Genomic DNA, 21816 nt, shown 5'->3' with positions numbered 1-21816 from the left:
ACTTTGACACCCACAATAGGTGTCTGATGTCATGACCGCCTTTTTCAGTACTTTTCTGCTTCTCTCCGTATCTATAGATTTTGTTTAGACTCTTTAAATGCAAACCACCAGCAGATTAACGAAACCAGGCAGAAATCAAATTCAGTTTAATTCTGGTGTGGAAGAAAGGAGGAAACAGAAAAGTTATGGAAGACAGACGTGATCTTAAAGGAGGAGGGGGGGCAAAAGTGTGAGAGAGATGAAGACCTGGTGCATAAGGAACAGCAGATGGAGGCTGAACTCACCGGGAGGAAGCCATTAGCTGGAATATACTGGGAGTCCAGGTCTAAGTCAGGATCCAGCATGTGAGGGTAAGACTGAGGGGTGTGGTCAATCTCACCGTCACCTGAGAGTACAGTGGCAGCTGAAAAAGTGGACGAGTCATTTCCAGGCTGGAGTGCACTCTCAGTGGGAACATCCATGTCTTCTGTAGTCCAGAGGTGCACCTCATGGTAGGGTCTTCCTGTCTCAGGCTGAGACTCTTGGCTTGGTCCTAGACTGGGAGGCTTGGTCAGGTTGAGTAAAGGATCAGATTCAGGAGGTTCACCCACAGGGAAGGGTGTGTGCAGGGGCACGACCTGTGATGGTGAGGTCTGGGTCTCCACTGTGCTTAATGCTCCTTTGGCTTCGTGAGGGGTAGTGGGGGACCATGCTGTCACCACATTAAGGGTGGAGGAGTCAGGATCAGGAGGGGGGGTGACCAGAGGCATCACGGGGTCCAGAGCTTCACTGAGAACCACAGTGTCAGGGGCTGCTTCTGTGGCAGATGAGGTGACAGCAGGTGAAGCCTCAATACCTCTTGTGACTACAGACATTTTTCCAGTCCCGACCGAGGGCAGGGGGGAAGTGGTGACCTCTAGGAATGGAGATCCGGTGGTTGACTGGGCGCTGGAAGTAGTGGGCAGGTGAAGGCTGGATGTCCACAGAGTGGGTGTGTTTATTGTCTCAGTGGTCATCACACTGGTGGGTACGGCAATCATCATCACACTCCTTGTTGTGGTGGTTGTTAGCGCAACTGTTGCCATGGTAACAGGATTTGGACTGACAGGCTTGGTTGTGTGAGGAGCTGAGGTGGGAAGTTTAAACTAGGGAGGGAAGGGTGATGGAGGCAGTTGGGAAATAAACTAATAACCGAAATATGGTGGGAAACATGTGCCCTGCAGATAATGAAAGACCTCCATTTCATCTACTTACATGTTGGTTGTAGATGATCGCGCCGTCCTCACAGGTTGGTTTGTGGGTACACACATGTTGTTGGACGCACCAGTTACAGCCCCACCGGCTCCGAACACACCCACGGCAACTGTGAACGGGAAGCAGAGTTTACAGACAGGCAGACATCAGCGGCACAAAATGACCTGCTGATTTTTTGTCAGGGTGGTAAATGGTGGATCACTCACGGTGTACGGCCAGACAGCTGTTTCACAGCGGTGCAGTCGTAGAAGGTGAAGTCCCTCACAGTGATGGTGACGCTGCCAAAACGCAGGGACAGGCTGACTGTGATATAGTCTGAGGAAGATGAGATGGAGATGGTGTTTCCACTGAAAGTCAGAGGAGCTCAATCGTTCCTTCTTCTCTATAACAGACCCACGCTAGGCTAATCAGCTAAGAGACGCGGTTCTCGAAAGGTGAAGTTTAGAGCAGAACGTTTACGGCTCAACGTTCAGATATGCTGTGAAGCTTCTGACGCATGACAGCGTTTGTGTTTCAAATGCAACTCTGACGTTCAAAAAAAAACAAAAAACGGTTTAATCTCGAGTCAAATCAAAATTCAGATCCCCCAGAAGACCTCAGGAAATGTCATGGTGCGATACGGACAAACTGTCCAGCAGTTGCTCACCCTGGCCTAGAGGCACTACAGGTAATGAGCCAGGATTGGGAGACTGGCAGGAGACTCTGTCCCTACTGACCACAGCAGGACTGTGGACATCCTCGAAGATGCATGAGTACGATTCCCCCTCGTCCAACAGGGGGAGCCCAGGCACAGTCAGAGATACCTGAGAGAACAGGTTAATCCAGATCAGGTTAGTGTCTCAACATGGACAATCGCTAATGATCATTTACTGTAGGTCAAACTCACAGTTTGACTCTCCTCCCTGCTGAGGTTTGAGGGGTTCAGCTCCTGGACCTGGAGGCACTGCTGATCCATGTCAAAGCTCCAGAGCCACTCTCCAGGACGCTGGCCACGGGAACATTGTGACTGCAACACACACCTGCAGGGAGAACCTCATCATTATCACTGTCTGAACCTCATCTTCATTACCAGGCACCTCATCTTCATCACTGTCTGTACTTCATCTTTGTCACTAGAACACTTACCTTCATCATTAGGAAACTCATCTTTGTCGCTAGGAACATCATCTTTATCACCAGGAACCTCATCTTCAGAGTTGTCTAAACCTCAGCCTAATTACTAGGAACCTAATTTTTATCACCAGGAACCTCATCACTAGGAAACTCATCTTCATCACTAGGAACTTCATCTTTATCACTAGGAAACTCATCATCACCAGGAAACTCATCTTCATCACTGTCTGAACCTCATCTTCATGATGAGGAACCTCATATTTATCACTAGAACCCTCACCTTCATCATTAGGAACCTCATCATCACTGTCTGAACCTCATCTTCATGAAAAGGAACCTCATCATCATCACTAGGAACCTCATCTTCATCACCAGGAACCTCATCCTCATCACGAGGAAACTCATCCTCATTAATCTGAACTTCATCATCAACACTAGAAACCTTATCTTTATCAATAGGAAACTCATCATAACCAGGAACCTCGTCTTCATGACAAGTCACCTCATCCTCATCACCAGTAGCCTTATCTTCATCACAGTCTGAACCTCCTTTTCATCACTAGGAAACTCATCTTTATCACTGAGAACCTCATCTTTATCACCAGGAACCTAGTCCTCATCACGAGGAACCTCAGCTTCATCAAAAGGAAACTCATCTTCATCACTAGGAAACATCTTCAGCACAGTCTGAACCTCATCTTTATCACTTGGAAACTCATTTTTATCACCAAGAACCTCATCCACATCCCTAGGAACCTCATCTTCAATGTCTGACACCTCATCCTCATCACTAGGAACCTTATCTTCATCAATAGGAAACTCAACTTCATCAATAGGAAACATTTTTATCACTAGGAAACTAATCTTAATTTCAGAGGAATTGACTTTGGAACAGAAATGAAGATGAAGCCCTTCATCCGGTGGTGGGGGTAGGGGTGGGGTGGGGGCTATGACTGACCTTCCATCCAGGACACACCAGCCACAGTAGGGGTCGTGGGCGAGTAGACAGGACTGACAGTCCGGGTGCTGCTGACACTCAGCCACAGGTCTTTTCTGAAGCTAGAACAGGACAAATTAAACATTAATGCTCATCTCCTCCAGAGCAGCTATGACAAGGAGGCCATATTTCCCAAAAGAACAATATTTAAAAGACGAGCTTTAGAATAATTGGACTGGGAGAATGGGGACAGAAACATTAATGTACCATGTTGGGAGTCATGATGAACAGGTGTTCCTCATTCTGGTCCAGGATCAGATCTGAACTGATGGCTGCATTCTTCTGAACGGAGATGACAGAGTACTCCTCCACTTCACCATTTGGTCCCAGAAACACCTGGATATACGATAAGCCCCAACTAGTGATGCTACAGAAACAGTCGCTAACATGGCCCAGTAAACTTTGTTGTACAGTTCTTCAGCATCTGATCAGGACATAAAAACATGACATCACGCCACATGTCTTCAGGAACAAGACCCCCACCCCCACCACCACTCCCTTCCACCCTGATGCTGTGGACACCAATGAAAGACGTGTGTGTGTGCATGTCCCAGAGGCTCTTGTCAGGACGTCAAAGCTACAATACTGTCGCATGATGTCACCATCAAACTATGTTATTGGAACCCATTGTGCCAGTTCTGGAGGAGCCTCAACCATGAAACCCCACAGAAGAAAAACATGACACAAAGAAGCAACTGTGGAGCGGCTGATGGCAGCTGAGTGCCGCCGGGATCCTGCAGATTACACTGTTGGCTGATCTTATCAACCCACTGGCTCAAAATACAACTTCACATACAAGACAAGTACAACCATGAGAGAATGACAGTCAAACAACACTGATATTGCAGTGTTTTTACTACAAAAACTACAGTACAACTACAGCACCACTGTAGCAAAACTCTATAACACTGCAGTCACACTGAAATTAGCACGTCGATGCAGGACTTTCTAACAGAGACTGCTAGAGACGCTCAAGAGGTTTAGCCATTGCTGAGTGGCCCTAGCTAGCTTCATTAGCAATGGTGCTAATAAGGCCACTCAGAGCATCCAGGCTGCTAATATCAGCATCAATAACTCAGATCAGCACAGAAGCTAAAATCTACTGATGAATCTCTTCTTCTCCACAGAAGCTGAGCAGATGGTGGATCTGCTGATCTTGTCCATTGGCTGCCATGAACCATGAAAAGGTGCATGGTATGGCTACACAAGCTGTAGATCAACAATCAACCATGGGTGGGGTTCCCCCAGCAGGACAGACTTCACCTATGAGCTCCCATTAAAGGTGGCGGAGCTAAAGTCTCTGAGACAAGACCCATCTCTGTGGACAGGATGTTCAGTGGCTCAATCACAACAGGACAGGAAAGAATGTCAATTCCTGTTAGAGTAATGCAGGAACATTAATCTAAATGTACTGATAAGCTTCAGTAGAACCGCAGTACAATATAACTGAAGAAGCCTTCTGGATAGAAGGCGAAACACCTTCAAAAGAGAAAAAAAACATTCCAGTTGACAAAGAAAACTACCGTATTTTCACGACTATAAGGCGCACCTAAAACACTGAGATTTTCTCAAAAATCGACGGTGCGCCTTATAATATTGTGCACCTTGTGTGTGGACTGAGTTCCAAAATCTGCTGTGCGCCTTTGGTGGGTGCATTACGGTAAACGCTCCGCCAATCGATTAGCGGCACACCTACGTGTAAGGATCCCCTAAAATGGCGCCGGTCAAGCGAGACACGTATGAATGAGGCTTTCTTTAAACTGCAGGCCATCGAATATACGGCTGAAAATGGCAATCGAGCAATCTTAGTGTTTCTGCTTTATGAGGAGGCGGCATCTCTCCATACGCGCAAGGACAACTGTTGCGCAGCGGCTGCCAGCGGATTACCAGGAGAGGGTGGCCATCTTCCAGACCTACTGCCGCGACAAGATAACCGCACCCAGCCACATTACCAACATGGATGAGATCCCTCTGACTTTTAACATCCCTTTGACCAACAAAGTGGAGAAAAAGGGACCAGCACTGTGGCGATACGCACAACGAGGCACGAGAAATCGTCGTTCACCGTGGTTCTCGGCTGCCACGGAAACGGACAGAGCGCTGGATGACGGAAGGCCAACACTCCTTCACAAAGACTATGAGGCAGCGACAGGCAAGTTATGCCACCATATGCGGGTGGATTGTAGATGCATGGGCTATGATACTGTCTTCATGTATTGTAAGAGCTTTCACAAAATCAACACTAAACCGGAACCGGTCGGTGAGTCCGATTCAGATGATTAAGAAGAGGAATTTGGGATGTTGGACATTGAAATAGTGCAGCTGTTTAATTCAGATACAGAAGATGAAAACTTTGATGGTTTTGTGGCGGAAGAATGAATATTTTGTTCAATAAATGTGTCGAAACTCACTGTTTTACTTCCATTGTCATTTTTTACTGTATGTTTCAGCATGCGCCTAATAATACGGTGCGCCTTATGTATGTTTTAAATACAGAAATAGCACCCATAATTGAGCGTGCGCCTTTTAATGCAGTGCGCCTTATGGTCGTGAAAATACGGTACCTTGGATAACTATGACCTGGATGATTGAGAATCTACACATATACTATAATAATTACAATACAAGTGTTGTAAATTATAATATAACTACAATGAAACTGTGGTCAACCACAATAGAACCACAGCTAGAACACACTCATCGAAGAGCCAAATGAAGGTACCAGTACTTACTGTTAAGAACAAAGACAGGTATTCAACCTGCCTCAGGACAACAGATGAGATTTCGCTATTGTGCATATTTACATTGAAGATGACATGTTGATCATGGTGCACTGTCCTAATTTCAATAAATAATAGTTTAAAAAATGACTGCAGCTGATAAACTCAAATAAATAACAGTAACTACATTGTAACTACAGTGCAATTGTAGCCACACTAGAATAAATCTTATAGCTGCATTACTCTGTAATTATTAACCACAGTTGAACTACAGATCACCTACGAGAAGCAATAGGGTCATTAAAACTGTTATTTATATGCGGTTGCAGCAGCATGAAAACCTACTTCACACTTTAATCAGTGGTTTTTATTTGGTGTTCCAATTTTCAGAACATGCTGGATTCACGGGGTTCATAGGTCATGACCATGTTGCATGTGTTGCATCGGTGCCCTGCTTGTACATGAAAAATACTGGCATAAGTGAGACGGGCACACCATGGTTGCACTCAGACTAGCCAAAAATCTGTGTTTAAGGGGAAATCCAGGCTTGTGCAAGGCACAGTTTGCTGCTCTGTGTGTACCGTGTGTGTGTGTGTTCTTGTACTTGTTGCATAACGTGGACACAACACTCACATTCTACAAGCAAAGTGAGCACAGTTTTGGTAAAGGAGGACATTTTGGCTAGTCCTCACAAATTGTTTGAAGGATGAGACCTGGCTTTAAGGTTAAGGTAAGGGTTAGGGTCAGGGATTTAGGGTTCGGAGCTGGGGAATGTATCATGTCTATGAAAGTCCTCACAAGCACAGGAGTACAAGGGTGTGTGTGGGTGTGTGTGTGTAACTGATCAGCAGAGCAAATTGAGAGAGTGGAAGTAAGCCCTCTAGCTGCTGTGTCCAGGCATAGAAACAGCAGGAACATACACCTGTGTATGATATTTACCTTGTGTAAGTTCCCCCTGGAATCTCCCAGGAAGGCGATGGTATGAGCCGCCCTCACGCTGACGGCCACAGCAGTGAGGCGGGCCGAAGGGCTATTCAGGATAGTTTCTGCTTCCACAGGCACCCTGCTGGCCATGGGGCTGGGGGTGTGGTCAGAGCCACAGGGGTAGGTCTCCAGAGTGTTCTGGAAACATCAGAAGAAGAAGAAGAAGAAGAAGAAGAGAGTGAACTGTTGTTCAAGCAGTAGAAAAAAGGGTCCTTGTTGACTTGTTCTCCTGCAGCTACTAAAAATACAGAAGTTATGTTTTGGTTAAAAAAGGCTGCAGGATCTGTTGAGGGGGAGAGCAGGATTCCCAGGACCTTCGGCTCAGCCAGCATTTGTTTTTGAACAGACGTACGGGGGGAGGTCGGTCTTTACTCTGGATGGGGGCTTGTTGTTTTTCCATTGCAGAAGATTTATTTTTGCAGCTAAGATGATTAAACCGAAGGTCACTGCTTCAACGCTGTAATCTCCAGGAAGTGGAGGCAATGAACCTGAGCACTGGAAGTGTTTGGACTCGTCTTCCCAATGCATTATGGGAGCATCCTTCTCTCCCGTAATGGACTATTGATGTTGTGATATGCTCCAACTGCGTCTGAATAGAACTTTTTTGTCAAAGACGGGAAACAATGTTAAAATCAAACACAGGAATGCCTGAAAACTAAGAAGCTTCTATTGCTGCCCTCACCACTGTCACACCTATGAAGCTTAACAACAAAACAGCGACCAAAGAAAAAAAGGTTGACGTCAGGATTGGACTCTGAAAGCCAACAGGGTCAATCGTATTCGTCCCTCAGACAACCACTCAAGGGTTTGTTGTTAAATATGTGAGCAGTTTTTTTTATGTATGGGATAAATAATCCTGTTCAATAATCCATTCGAACTCACAGATTTCTATTTATGAGATAGACAAAGGGAGAGAGAGAGTGCTGTTGACTCAAAAAGGATTTTAGAAAGGAATGTGAGTTATTAGCTGTTGCAGCAGCTCTGATTAATCTGCCCTGACGTTGCCCTGTTAATATTGCTCTCTTGTTGCTCCAATATTTTTCTCTAGTTTAAGTTGACCTGATGCCTCAACTCTTGCAAAATTGACATGACCCTGCCAGCTGCGATGAAATTGTTTCTCTATGAAGTCGTTCTGACAATGTTGCATTGATGACGTTCCTGTGGATGGAGTCTTGATGGAGTTGCTGATCTGTATGAGGTAGAGAGGACGAAGAGCAGGCCTGAGATCAGTGATGGTGATGACACTGTAAGGGCTGGCTGATGAGTGCCACTACGCTCATGTGGACAATTAGCATAAAGATAGTGAGACAGATGAACACAGAGGATTGCTTGATTCGAGTTCATCAACAATCAAAAATATCAGCTTAGCGTGACACGAAAGTGAATCACAACAGATGGACCGGAGGGATGAAGCTGATTTGCTGTTGTTTGCCTTCAGCTGTTTAGATTTGACATCCTAATGAGAAGGTCAATCCCACCTCAGGGTTAGCCTGTAGCCATCTGGTCACTAGACTTCACTGGCACTTGTTTTTAGCAATTTAAAACATTCTATATCTGTGGCCATCTCACTTTGTATTTTCATTGTTGGTGTCTGACTGTGTCACTTCTGAAAAATTTCCTGTAAACCTCATTAAACGCTGCCCCACTGACGAACAACAGATAAAGCTGCGGATTGATTCCAGCCAGACTGAGAAAAGAGAGCAGAGAGACAAACAACCTGACTGTGTCCTCTGCAACATTAGATTTATCTGCTAGAAAAGGAAAAAAGGCCAATTTTGTCCAGACTGGACCTCCCTTCCCTAAGACACAACTTTTACTGGCAGTAAACAGGGATAGCATTTCACAAGGACAATATCAGATGGAAAGTCTAGCGTAGAACTGGTCAAGGTGGTGTTGATTATCATTTTCACCACTACAAGTTCACCATCGTCCAGTCAAAAAACAGCTATTGCAGTAAAATCCATCCATCCATCCATCCATCCATCCATCCCTCCCTCCCTCCCTCCCTCCCTCCCTCCCTCCCTCCCTCCCTCCCTCCCAGCAGGTTCAGGCATTGCCGCCATGACAGGCACCAACCACCTTGTGGCCACAGCACTGGTCAGCCACCTCAACAATGGAGGCACGGAACATCGTCCTGGACAGCCCTACAACATCCAGAGCCTTAAGGAACTCCAGGCAGATATTATCCACCCCCAGGGCCTCAATGTCCCCCGCCTTCCTCAGGACATGGTCAAAGCTCTCTCTCAGAGGTGTGAGTGCAAGCTCCTTCTGAAAGGAGACTCTGCCAGGCGTTCCCAGCAGACCCTCACAATACGTTGGGGTCTGCCGGGTCTGTCTGGCATCCTTCCCCACCATCAGAGCAAACTCACCACCAGGTGATGATTAGTTGACAGCTCCGCCCCTCTCTTCACCCGGGTGTCCAGAACATGCGGCCACAAATCCGATGACACGACCACAAATTTGATCATTGATCTGCGGCCTCAGGCATCCTGGTGCCAAGTGCACATATGGACGCATTTAAACTGCAATATACAGGCACTGAGCTGGGGAGCAACGAGAATTGCCACCCCTAACCGTCGCCTCTCACCATCGGCAACTCCAGAGTGGTAGAGAGTTCAACCCCTCTCGAGAAGACTGCTTCCAGAGCCCTTGCTATGCGTTGAGGTGAGGCTGACTATATCTAGTCGGAACTTCTCAACCTCGCACACCAGCTCAGGCTCCTTTCCTGTCAGAGAGGTGACAATCCACGTCTCTAGAGTTAGTTTCTGCAGCCGGGGATCAGACTAGTGACCCGTGTCCGGGCAAGGGAAACTTGGAACCAATATTGTTACTCGTCATTAGGGGGCCCTGGGCTACACATGGTCTGATCCTTCACCTTGGACCTGTTTGCCATGGGTGGCCCTACCAGGGGCATAAAGCCCCAGACAACAGAGCTCCTCGGATCATTGGGACACGCAAACCCCTCCACCACGATAAGGTGGTAGCCCAGGAGGGGTGCAGTAATATTATCTGGGAAAAGCAGGTTTCACCAAGTTATTATTCTCACTGCTTCAAAGAAACCCCCATTTCATTCTATTCCACTTGTTGACTATAAACTTTATCACAGATTAACCTGTACCTCTAGATGCCCACATTAACGTCAAGTCCCTCATGCTGGCCTACATAGTACCAGATGGTTTGGCTCCTCATACTCGTATAGTCTACCCCTCACATGAATATCACCTGGCAAAGCTGCCAGTTCAGGCACAATGTCCATGCTCTTCTCATCCCTTGTTCCCTGATGGTGGATGACCTCCAGAGCTCTATCAGTGGAGAGGAAACCACCCCTTTTAACTTTCTCTGTTTATATTCATTTCAATACATTTTTATTTAAATAGCATTTCTTATTTTATTCATGTCTTAATTGCATAGTGCACAGTGATTGTGTCTCTGATTGTACCGGTAAGTCTTTCTGGACCAAAGCGTCCATAAATGTAGAGTGGGAGTCCTCCTCTGGTACCTGGACAGGAAGCTGGTTCACAGCATGGTGTCTGAGAGCCAAAGTTCCCCCCCTCCTCCCCATTCTAATGTCCAAGACTGATGATATAAAAGGAAAAGGCTGAACAACACGAACTGCTGTGGTTGGCTGTAAACTGCAATAAAATGAAGCCAAAACAAGATGGAAACTCACCTCTGGCAGGTTGGCGCAGTTGGACTTGACTTCATACTCAATGTAAGCGACCTCCACTCCAGCTTCTCTCCCCATTTGAGTGTAACACAGGTCTCTGGTGGAGATAATCCTGCGATCCACATCTTCAAGGTTAAACATGCACAGGGCAGAGTCTTCGCTAGGAGGGAAGGATGATGTTGAATGAGTAGAAAAGACCCCAAACAGAGTTTCTGAGTCCACGACACCATCTTTGGAGATTCCCAGCTGGGCAGCTTGTAAGAGGTTGTAAACTTTTCCTGCCATGGAGCGACATGTTAAGGGTACTTCCACATAAGAATAATAGGCCTGGTCATCCAAACAGATGCGAGAGACATAGGTGCGATATTCGCGTGACATCGACTTCAGGTCTCGTCTGTAGAAGAAGAAGTACACATGCTGACGATGGGCAAAGGATGAAACGAAATGATGGTCATATTCTGATAAACGGCCTGCCACGGCCAACTTGGCAGTCTCCTCGTAGGAAAAGACAGGTTCCTGAGCAAGATTCCGTGTGGAAATAGGTGGATGGCTGCTCGTATAACCTCGACCCACAAACATAAGTGGTTTTCTGTCAGGTTTAGGGCGAACCACCAGTCCTACCGTGCTAACATTTGGGTGGTTAGCAGCAACATACTGAGTATCCACTGGCCTCTCTGTAGAGAAAAATACATTATTTACCGAGTCCAGACTGCGCTTCTGACAAATTCCCTGATTGACACTCCCACAAGTAATCAGCTCCATGGAGTAAGGGTCAACCAGCAGAAGCTTGTTGTGGTTATTTGTAATCCTTGCCTGTGGACAGTTGCTCTCTGTTACAGGGGGTAAACACTCCCTGCTGTCAATGATGGGTCCAGTGTCTGTCTGATATTCAGGCTGGAGGAAACGATCCAACTGGAAGAGGTGATCTTGGGCTCCTACGTAGATCCAGCCGATGCTGGGATCAGGATGTAAGGCCAAATGTTCAAACTGGGTGTTGTTTTGGACAAAGGTGGGATAAAGACTCAATGGAGATGAACCTCTGACAACACTGACAGAAAAGCTGATCGCAAGCAGCAGGATGGACAGAAGCATTTTCAATGCTAAGACGAAAAGATGACGGACCATTCCCGGAGGCGTGGCTGAAAAGCTAGAGGACAGAAGACAGGAAAAAGTCTTAGAGGATCATCTTTAAAAACACTTCAAAAACATCCATCTGTTTATCTTCCGATACATGTAAGATAAAAAGGGCTATCAAGCTCCACTCGAATAGAGCAGCCAAGTCCACAATGAGTCCTGAACTGTGACTTGAAGGTGGACACAGGACTAAATGTTTGTCAATGACAAACTACTATTCAGTGATAGGGTTTGCCTTCACGGGTTTGTTTTCATTCTGGTCCCAAGGCTGCATTGCTAGCAGAGCATCACATTTCTATGGCTGTCCCTTTCACTGAAGATGAATCGCTGAAAAGATGAGTGACACTTTCTTGGTTTCCGAGTTAACAACAACACACTGAAGCATGCATGTCACGCTCCTCATTTACTCTCCTATCATTAGACAGACAGACAGGCCGACAGACAGACAGACAGGCAGGCAGGCAGGCAGGCTGGCTACTGGTACAAGGGATTCATGGAGCAAGGCAGAGAACCTGGTACTGATGGAGTGTTAATATGGGAGTAACCCCACCGAGAGAGGGTACATGCAGAGGATGTGGGAGAAATGGTTACTTCGAAACCCCACATCCTCACTGATTAAGAAGCAGCTCTTAGCTCAGTGTTCGAATATCTGTGATAAGAACTTGCTATCACAACTAGAGATTGATTAGGTACAGAATTGTACCTCATCCACGGTACAAATATGCAATGGGTGATTTCACTATCACCCCCAAATATCGAGATTAGTTACAAAGCCCCAATGACAGACGGACTCAATACAAGGGCAGTTGACCTGAGAGAGAGAATCATTAAGTCCTGGGGGAACTCAATTACCTCCCTGCCAAGGCTAACAAACAAAGTACTAGACCAATCTCTACTGGAGGACTTGAACACGGCACTGTCAACTATCCCTACCACTACCATCACTGAGACCAATCAGCTGCTGTATGCAGTGGCACCAGTCATCCTACAGATGCTTGGCTACAAGATGAAGAGCATGAACAGCCAGAAGGAGTAAACTGCCCCATGGAGGAGAAGGCTAGAGGCAAAAATCATTGTGGCACGGAGAGATGTCAGCCTTCTAACAGAACTAAGTAGAGGCGTAAATCTAAGGAAAGAGCTGCCAAAGAAATATAACAACTGAGGCACTGGAGACTTCTAAGCAAAGGCTCACAGCCCTGGCTACCCGACTAAAGAGGTACACAAGAGAAGTAGAGGCAAGGAGAATAAACATGGTGTTCTCCATCAAACCAGCTAAGGTCTACTCTCAATGGCAGGGCAACAAGACGACGACAGACCTCCCCACAGCTGAGACTGAGCAATACTGGAAGACTATCTGGGATAAAGAGGCAACGAACAACACTAATGCCCAATGGCTGCAAGACATACAGAGCAGAGCACAGCCATCTTCCAGAACAAGACCCAGTAGTCATCACCTTAGCAGACATCCAAACAAGAGTGTCCAAAATGAAGAGCTGGACAGCACCAGGACATGATAAGATTCATGCCTGACAGCACAGATGAACCAGCTGCTAACATCAGGGAACCACCCTGAGTGGCTAACCCAGTCCTCTTTATGAAGGAACCCCAGAATGGCACAATACCATCCAACTACCTGCCCATAACTTGCCTCAGCACCACATGGAAGCTCCTGTCAGGTATAATAGCAGCTAAGATCAGTAGGCATATGGATCAATACTTGAGCAGAGCACAGAAAAGCATAGGCAACAACATTAGAGGTGCCAAGCACCAGCTACTGGTCAACAGGGCAATCACCCAGGACTGCAATCACCCCCACTGACCGACTGCTGAGTGAATGCCGCAGGCAACAAAAGCCCAGTAAGGAGGAGGAGCCCGAGGGGCTATCATGGAAGGACAAGCCCCGACAACCTGAGGAAGTGGCTGATATCAAGAAAACATACCAGTGGCTTAAAAAAGACCAGACTGAAAGACAGCACAGAGGCACTACTCATGGCTGCACAAGAACAGGCCCTTAGCACTAGAGCAATACAGGCCAGGGTCTACCATACCAGATAAGACCCCAGGTGTAGGCTGTGTGGAGAAGCCCCTGAGACAGTCCAGCATATCACAGCAGGGTGCAAGATGTTGGTAGGCAATGCATACATGGAGTGGCATAACCAGGTGGCTGGCATAGTGTACAGGAACATCTGCACTGAGTATGGAGTGGAGGTCCCAGGGTCCAGGTGGGAGACACCCCGAAACTGTTGGAGAACAAGCAGGCCAAGATCCTGTGGGCCTTCCAGATCCAGACTGACAAGAACATGTGTCACTGCCCTGGAGAAGCCACATCAACAGCATAGCTCAGGATGAGGTCAATGAGCCTTTTTAGCTCAAACTCTTCCATGAAGTTGGTGCATCCACCTTTACACAACACAGAAACCATACTGGAGTTCTTTCAGGCTGTTCCAATTGTGGTTGTTTTGCATGTGCACCAGAGTATGACTGTTGGGTCACATTGACCCAATGGGGCAATGTGAATCCACCTGAGTGAAGTCGGAGGTAATGCTAAAATTTTGAGTTAACGTGCAGATATGAATGCGATGACTAATGGAACCTGAGTGTTCTACAATTCCTGATTTCACAGAATGGCTGAATTATGATGTTGTGTTAACAACTTAAAATGTTAACTTCATGTCACACAAGGAACAGATGTGTCACATGGAAATAACATGCTAACAGATGTGTGATGTTTCAACAGTGCTGTTACGTCATTCAAAGGTACTTTTATTTGAATCTTTCTTCTGTCAAGTAAGAGAATCATCAACAAACATCACAACCCAGTGAGCAAGTCCAAGCACCATAACGGGGAATGTAAACACAGTGTAGTAAAAATTCATACCATTTATTTTGAGTGGAGATTTCAGGAGGTGGATCACCTCTCCACCCGCCAGCAGCTCTGCTTTAAACACACGTGCTTCTGGCCAAAACCTGCAACACAACACATCATTTTAAATGCCAATGACATCATAGGGAAGCTTCTGACAACGGAACCTAAAAAAGATTGAATTGTTTTGAACCCCAAAAGGAATTGTTAGGAGCCAGTTCCCACCTTCACTCCACGTCACAAGAAAATTAATCAAGCCAGAAATCCTTTACTTCTAATTATGGACTCAAAGTGAAACTTTAACAACCGCTTGAGAATAATAAAGTGAGCTTATTACCATCTGAAAAATGCTGCAAATCTAAAGAATTTTTAACTCCTCATAAAGCGAAAACACCAAGACGGACCTCCTTGGAAGTGCTCAATGTCCATTTCTTCAGCAATCGCTTTGGCCTTTTGTCGAATGGAGGCAGTAGAGACGCCCCTTCCAGTTGTTCCCTGTTCCACAACCAACTGTTCCACTCGGTCTTCCAGCTCGGGCCACCTTGCTTTGTTTCTGCAGAAACTAAGCTTCGTCTTTCTCACTTGGCGCAGTTCACTTTCTTGTTTTCTCCACTTTCTGACCATGGACTCATTTACTTTAAAATGTCTTGCAGCTGCTCGATTGCCATTTTCAGCTGCATATTCGATGGCCTGCAGTTTAAAGTAAGTCTCATACGCGTGTCGCTTGACCGGCGCCATTTTAGGGAGTCCTTACGCATAGGTGTGCCGCTAATCGATGGCCAGAGCATTTCCCGTAGTGCACCCACCAAAGGCACACAGCAGATTTTGGAACTCAGTCCACACACAAGGTGCACCATATTATAAGGCGCACCATCGATTTTTGAGAAAAACTCAGTGTTTTAGGTGCGCCTTATACTCGTGAAAATACGGTACTGTACAGTACAGTCTCCCTCCTCTTCCTGTCCTCCTTTCCCCCCTCCATCCATCTTTACACCAGCAGAACAGAGGAAAGATTATTTCCTGCAAGACCAGCCTGGGGGAAGGCGGAGTCAAAAGACACCATTCACCTCGATGTGAATTTGTGGTGTGGTGCAGTCACAAAGGGCACAGTCTCTCACTCTCACACACACACACACTCTCTCTCTCACACACACACACACGGTGCTTTGTTGGCAACAGTCTCTTGTGTGGGAATGAGGGCAAAGGGCTGAACCAAAGAATTAAATAAATAATTAGTATATATAATATATAAGTAGTATATATAATCAAGAATTAGGCCCTGTTGTTTTTTATGTTTTGTCCTATTCAGTCTGTAACTGAATGTTACATTGCTCAACCACTTGTTAAATATACAAATACACTATGTTTTCGCAATGCAGCATTTTCAGTACATTACTCCAGTCTTGGCGAGTCTTCTTAACAACCTGCTGCCATGGGAAAAAACCCAGGTGGGTGTTGGCAGGTACTAAACATTTTCTCCTGACTTTAAGGTTATAGACATTTGAAGCCTGTAGAAATAATCCTGAAGCACATTACTCCTGGTCCACATGTGAAGATCATGCACACAAAAAGTCGTCAAAAAAGAAGTTTCTGAGAGTCGTTACAGTCGACTGATCTTCACTGCAGACATACTGTATATGCAGTTGTTCCCACTGTAGATCATAGCAGATCAGACTGGAATGTGTCCACCTGGTTAAACAGTTAATCAGAGTGAAGGGTGGAGAGCATCTAACAGGCTTAAATCTATGCTGTTCTCATGCATCTCCAGCGTGAAGTTCAGAGGATTCAATCAATCAGCAGTTCAGCTGACATTTGTTGTCACCACTCCACAACAAGCTGGTTGGATCTCATTATCTCTTTAACCTTCCAAACATTTGAGAACCACAGAATGGCTCGTGACTCAAATGTCTCACCTAAAAAAGATATCTCAGCTTCGACATTGTTTAAAATGATTTATGTGAAATAATGTTATATGTTGGCTACTTTAGCTAAAGGATTCATCTGAGTGTCTCCACATACAGATACTTTCCCCAGACCATCCAAACGTCAGTAAAATCTAGATCTTCACAGGTTTCACCTTCTGTTCAAACAGAAGCCACTTTCATCTCCACAGACTTTTGATTGGACGGACGAACATCAAGGCTGAAACGCTAGCTTCCCTGACTGTTTTTCTGCACACAAGTGCACACAACCATGCACAACTATAAATGTAGCGATGCTGAATTTTGCTTCTCTTATAAGCTCAGGAAGTTGCACAGAGAACTAGAGGACAGTCCACTGAATCATCAGTGATGAACCCATCTAAAACATGTTCACAGTGCCAAGTGGATAAGCACAACCATCATGCGTGTTGTGCATGTGGCTTGTTTTGTGTTTGTCCAGCGTTTATGCTGTGTGTTGTGTGTTCATGCCCCTGAACTAAAACTTAATTTCCTGTCCTTGTTCTCTTACAAAGATGTTAAATGGGGGCTGCCCCCCTCATCATTAGTCACATTCCATCACCTGTCTGTGAGCACTGAACCATATGATCTTTTGTCTGTGTTGCACTGTCGTCTGTTTTCTGACTTGTGCTCTCCTGTTCTACTTCTTTCCGTGCCACCCAGTTGTTGCCAGGTGACATCACCTAATGGCTCGTCTGTCTCAACTGTTGGACAAGAAAACTTGAAAGAGAGTGTCAGTGGTGATGTAATAAGTTCCGCGTTAATGTTCCTCTGATCTCAGTATAGAAATATTATACTGATTTTTCACTCATTCCCGATGTCATTTTTACAAGTAGTTAGTCGTTTGTTAAAGAGTGTAAGTAACTGATGTTCTTCTGTATTCCCTTTTATGCCAGCTGCAAGGGGGCATATTATGCGGACATGATCTCAGCATTTTTGGTCTCTGATGATGCCATCAAACATGTCTGTAGCATCTCTCTAGGACTTGTCCCCTGCCTGGAAACATCAACAAAAGATCTGCATACAACAGCAAATGCACATGTAAATCTGTACGTTTCTCTTCAAATCAAATCAAATCAATCTTTATTTATATAGCGTCTTATACAATCAAAATTGTTTCAAGGCGCTTTCCAGAATCCCAGGGCCTGACCCCAGACAAGCAACAGTGGCAAGGAAAAACTCCCCTTTAACAGGAAGAAACCTTGAGCAGGACCAGGCTCATCTAGGGGGACCCTCCTGCTGATGGCCGGCTGGGTAAAGAGAGAGGAGAAGGGAGAGGAAAGGTAGAGGATAGAATGGAGAGGAGAGGGGTAGAGGAGAGGAGAGGGGTAGAGGAGAGGAGAAGTAGAGGGAAGGGGAGGTAGAGGAGAGGAGAGGAGAGGAAAGGAGAGGAGAGGAGAGGAGAGGAGAGGAGAGGAGAGGAGAGGAGAGGCACAGAGCACAGAAACACACACAAAAATACGATATACAATCACTTCAGCGGGGCCTGAGGTCATTATGCAGCAACTACAGAATTAGTAGCAATAAGCTTTTTCAAAGAGGTAGGTTTTAAGTCTGATCTTAAAAGTGGCGATGGAGTCAGCCTCCCGTACCTGGACAGGGAGCTGGTTCCATAGCAGGGGGGCCTGGTAGCTAAATGCTCGCCCCCCCATTCTACTCCTAGAAACTCTGGGAACCACAAGTAGACCAGCATTCTAAGAGCGGAGCGGTCTATTGGGCTGATAAGGTATCACTAGCTCCTCCAGGTAGGATGGAGCTAGGCCTCTGAGGACCTTGTAGGTCAAAAGAAGGGTTTTAAAAATTATTCTAAATTTAATGGGCAGCCAATGAAGCGACGCCATTACAGGAGTTATGTGATCTCTTTTGTCAATACCTGTCAGAACTCTGGCTGCAGCATTTTGGATCACCTGGAGGCTTCTTGAAGAGTTGTTTGGACACCCTGATAATAAAGAAATACAGTAGTCCAGCCTGGAAGTAACAAATGCATTGACTAACTTTTCAGCATCATACCGCGTCAGCAGCTGATCTTTGTGATGTTCCTCGAGTGAAAAAAGGCACTTCTAGAGACTAATTTAATGTGTGAGTTGAAGGAGAGATTTTGATCAAAAGTTACTCCTAGATTCCTCACAGAGAGACTAGATGTTAATGAGATACCATCTAGAGTGATCATGTGATCTAATCTATCCCTGAGAGGTTCAGGACCAAACACCATGACCTCAGTCTTTCCTGAGTTAAGGAGGAGAAAATTTGAAGACATCCAAGATTCAATGTCTTTAAGACAGGTCTGGAGCTTCACTAACTTCTCTGTATCCTCTGGTTTCATGGATAAATAAAGCTGAGTGTCATCAGCATAACAATGAAAATGTATCCCATGCTGCCGAATAATGTTCCCTAAGGGAAGCACATACAAGGTGAAAAGGATTGGTCCTAGTACAGAACCTTGAGGAACTCCATGGCTAACCCTACTGTATGAGGAGGGAACGCCATGGACATGAACAAACTGGTATCTATCAGATAAGTATGATCTAAACCAGTCTAATGCTGTCCCTTTAATCCCAATCACATGTTCCAGTCTCTGTAACAGGATGCTGTGATCAACTGTATCAAAAGCAGCACTGAGGTCCAGCAGAACCAGCATAGAGACCAGTCCATGATCTGAAGCTATGAGAAGATCATTAGTAACTTTAAGAAGTGCTGTTTCTGTGCTGTGATGAGATCTAAAGCCTGACTGAAACATCTCAAACAGGCTGTTCCTCTGCAGGTGCTCCAGTAACTGAGTCACCACCACCTTCTCAAGAACTTTAGAGATAAAAGGAAGGTTGGATATTGGCCTATAATTTGCTAAGACATCAGGATCCAGTGATGGTTTTTTAAGCAACGGCTTAATCACTGCCACCTTGTAGGACGGGGGTACATAACCTATCACTAAAGAACCATTGATCTGGTCCAGGATAGAACTGCCTATCAATGGTAAAACATCCTTCAACAGGTGTGTTGGGATGGGATCTAAAAGACACGTGGTGGTCTTGGATTTCTGAATTAGCGATGACGCCTCAGAAAAATATATAGGGCTGAAGGAGTTTAAGGGCTCGTTGGAGACCCTGTATGTTCCCACAGTCAGCACATCTGGTGATGGTCCAGTTGTTGGGATGGCCTGGTTGGCTTTCTCTTTGATAGCTAGAACTTTATCAGTGAAGAAGCTCATGAAGTCTTCACCACTAAGGGAAGAAGGGATACGTGGATCTAAAACAGTGTGACTCTTGGTTAATTTGGCCACAGTGCTGAAAAGAAAACTGGGGTTGCTCTTATTTTCCTCAATCAAAGAAGAAAAATAAGCTGTTCTAGCCTTGCGAAGGACCTTTTTGTAAACTTTTTGTAAACTAATAGACTCTTGACTAACATAATTATCTTCATCGCTATCCGTTTGGGCTTACGGACCCAAATTGAAATTCTCCTCCATTCAGATCATATCAGTTCTTTTAGGAATGTACTTGATAAAAGATAGTAAGAATAGTAAGAAGAAAATATACCAATCTGTATTTAACTTGGTTCAGCCGCCGCTCCTCAACTGACAACCACTAACCCAAACCAAGCTACCGGTTTCGCTATTTGATGTTATCTTGAGCACCAATTTTGGTCTCATTGGTACTGAAACTATAAATGCTCAGAATGCATAAAGTTGGACCAGAAATATTTAAAAGCATCACCAGCATTTGTGTGTGCGTGTTAGTGGTATCGGTGAGTAATCGTACTCTGTCTGAAAACAGTGGTATCAAACATTCCTCAAAAAATTTTTATCAGATGCATTTTAATATTCTAAATACAAGACAGACATGAGTATTGGTTTCATAATAAACTTTCTGTGCCTTTTGGTATTAATAACATTGCATTCAGCGTCTGTAGCAACAAAACCCTGCAGTTTACATTATTCAAAATATTTTTCCACTAAAAATTAAAGCACGGCTCACACAGCTGGAATGTTGAAAGTCACATGAAGCAAAACATCAAAAATGAGGTAGAATAAAATGTTACTGGGCCATTATTGTAAACCCTTTCTGTTTTTGTCCTTTGAACCAACGTATGCAATGGAGCGAATTTGTATGACACTGTGTTGTTTGGGGTTTTTGGAGCAACAAATAGTTTCCAGGTTGTCTCACAAAGGCACTAGGCCGTATACGAATGTAATTCCTGGGACACTAAAATCTCTTTTGTGTTGGTTTTTACTGACTGGATATCATCATCAGCTATTAAACTATTTTAACAGCTCGATAACACAATATAATGAATAAATTAATCAACATACAAGCTGCTTGGTTCCTTCAGGGGCATTGTCCTTAGCACCCAGCATAACAGTAGAGACGTAAAAGTTTCATCATAATAACAAAGATCCCGTACGAGATCTGAACAAATGGCGTCAAATTTTACAAGACATTTTTATTGTTATTTTTTTTTGTTTATTAAGTCTAAACTACATAGATACAATGCATTTTCCACTAAGAATGAGAGGAATGGCGACCTCATTTTTATTTTGAGAATTCCACTGCAAGCAGTCACGTAAGCTGTTGCCAGGCCAACAAAAAATAGCAGGAAAAAAATGGGAATATTTTACAATTTTCAGGGCCTAATTGTGAGACTGAAATGTTTTGGACTGTGGACAAATGGAACTATTTCATATTTGTCAGTGAGACAAAGCAGACAAGCTTAATAAATGAAAAATAGCATGTCCAGGTAAAGTTCTGCCAGAGCAGGTATGACGACTGCTGAACTTAGCAGGCTTTCCTTTTTTTAAAAATATAGATATTTAAATTTTTAAAAAGCAATAATATATCAAGATCCATTGGTTGACAGAATAATGTATCAGGAATGTGAACAAACCCCCACAGGAGGACAAGCTGACAGAAGACCTCATGTCTAACAAACTGGAGTGTTTCAGTCGGGACCAAGAATCTGGTCGGCTAAAATCAGAATAACTAGGAAAAATGCACACAAGAAGCTTTTTCTTTTCTCCATGCAGACACACGGCAGATGACATCGCCATAAAAAACAATCGTTATCTGGAGAGAGCCCTCAGTCTGTTTCTGTCTCAAGGTCTACTTGCCAAGGGGAAATACTCACTCACTCTCTACCGCTTGTTCCTCCACCGAGGGTCGCGGACAAGGGGAAAT

General features: G+C 45.0%; 1 protein-coding gene across 10 annotated transcripts in view; it reads right to left on the bottom strand.

The window, feature by feature from the left end:
* The window catches only part of plxnb1b (plexin b1b), a 58720-nt gene that overhangs the window by 14805 nt on the left and 22099 nt on the right, over window positions 1-21816 (bottom strand). For 3 of the 10 annotated variants that reach the window (XR_008950187.1, XM_057031045.1, XM_057031047.1), the window contains exons 2-12: window positions 14727-14815; window positions 10718-11861; window positions 10487-10645; window positions 7003-7185; window positions 3551-3679; window positions 3305-3405; window positions 2120-2252; window positions 1880-2036; window positions 1440-1548; window positions 1234-1342; window positions 285-1124 (exon numbers count right to left, since the gene is read on the bottom strand). Coding sequence is in view for 9 of the 10 variants with exons in the window: in XM_057031045.1 (XP_056887025.1) it covers window positions 285-1124; window positions 1234-1342; window positions 1440-1548; window positions 1880-2036; window positions 2120-2252; window positions 3305-3405; window positions 3551-3679; window positions 7003-7185; window positions 10487-10645; window positions 10718-11839 (3042 nt within the window). In the remaining variant the exon portion in view is untranslated. Of the gene's footprint in view, window positions 1-284; window positions 1125-1233; window positions 1343-1439; window positions 1549-1879; window positions 2037-2119; window positions 2253-3304; window positions 3406-3550; window positions 3680-7002; window positions 7186-10486; window positions 10646-10717; window positions 11862-14726; window positions 14816-21816 lie in introns of those variants that run through there. The other 7 variants (XM_057031051.1, XM_057031049.1, XM_057031046.1 and 4 more) reach the window with 7 other exon arrangements.

Source organism: Takifugu flavidus, chromosome 4, assembly GCF_003711565.1.
Source record: "Takifugu flavidus isolate HTHZ2018 chromosome 4, ASM371156v2, whole genome shotgun sequence".
Taxonomy (NCBI): Eukaryota; Metazoa; Chordata; class Actinopteri; order Tetraodontiformes; family Tetraodontidae; genus Takifugu; species Takifugu flavidus.
This window is presented reverse-complemented; position numbering and strand designations above follow the sequence as displayed.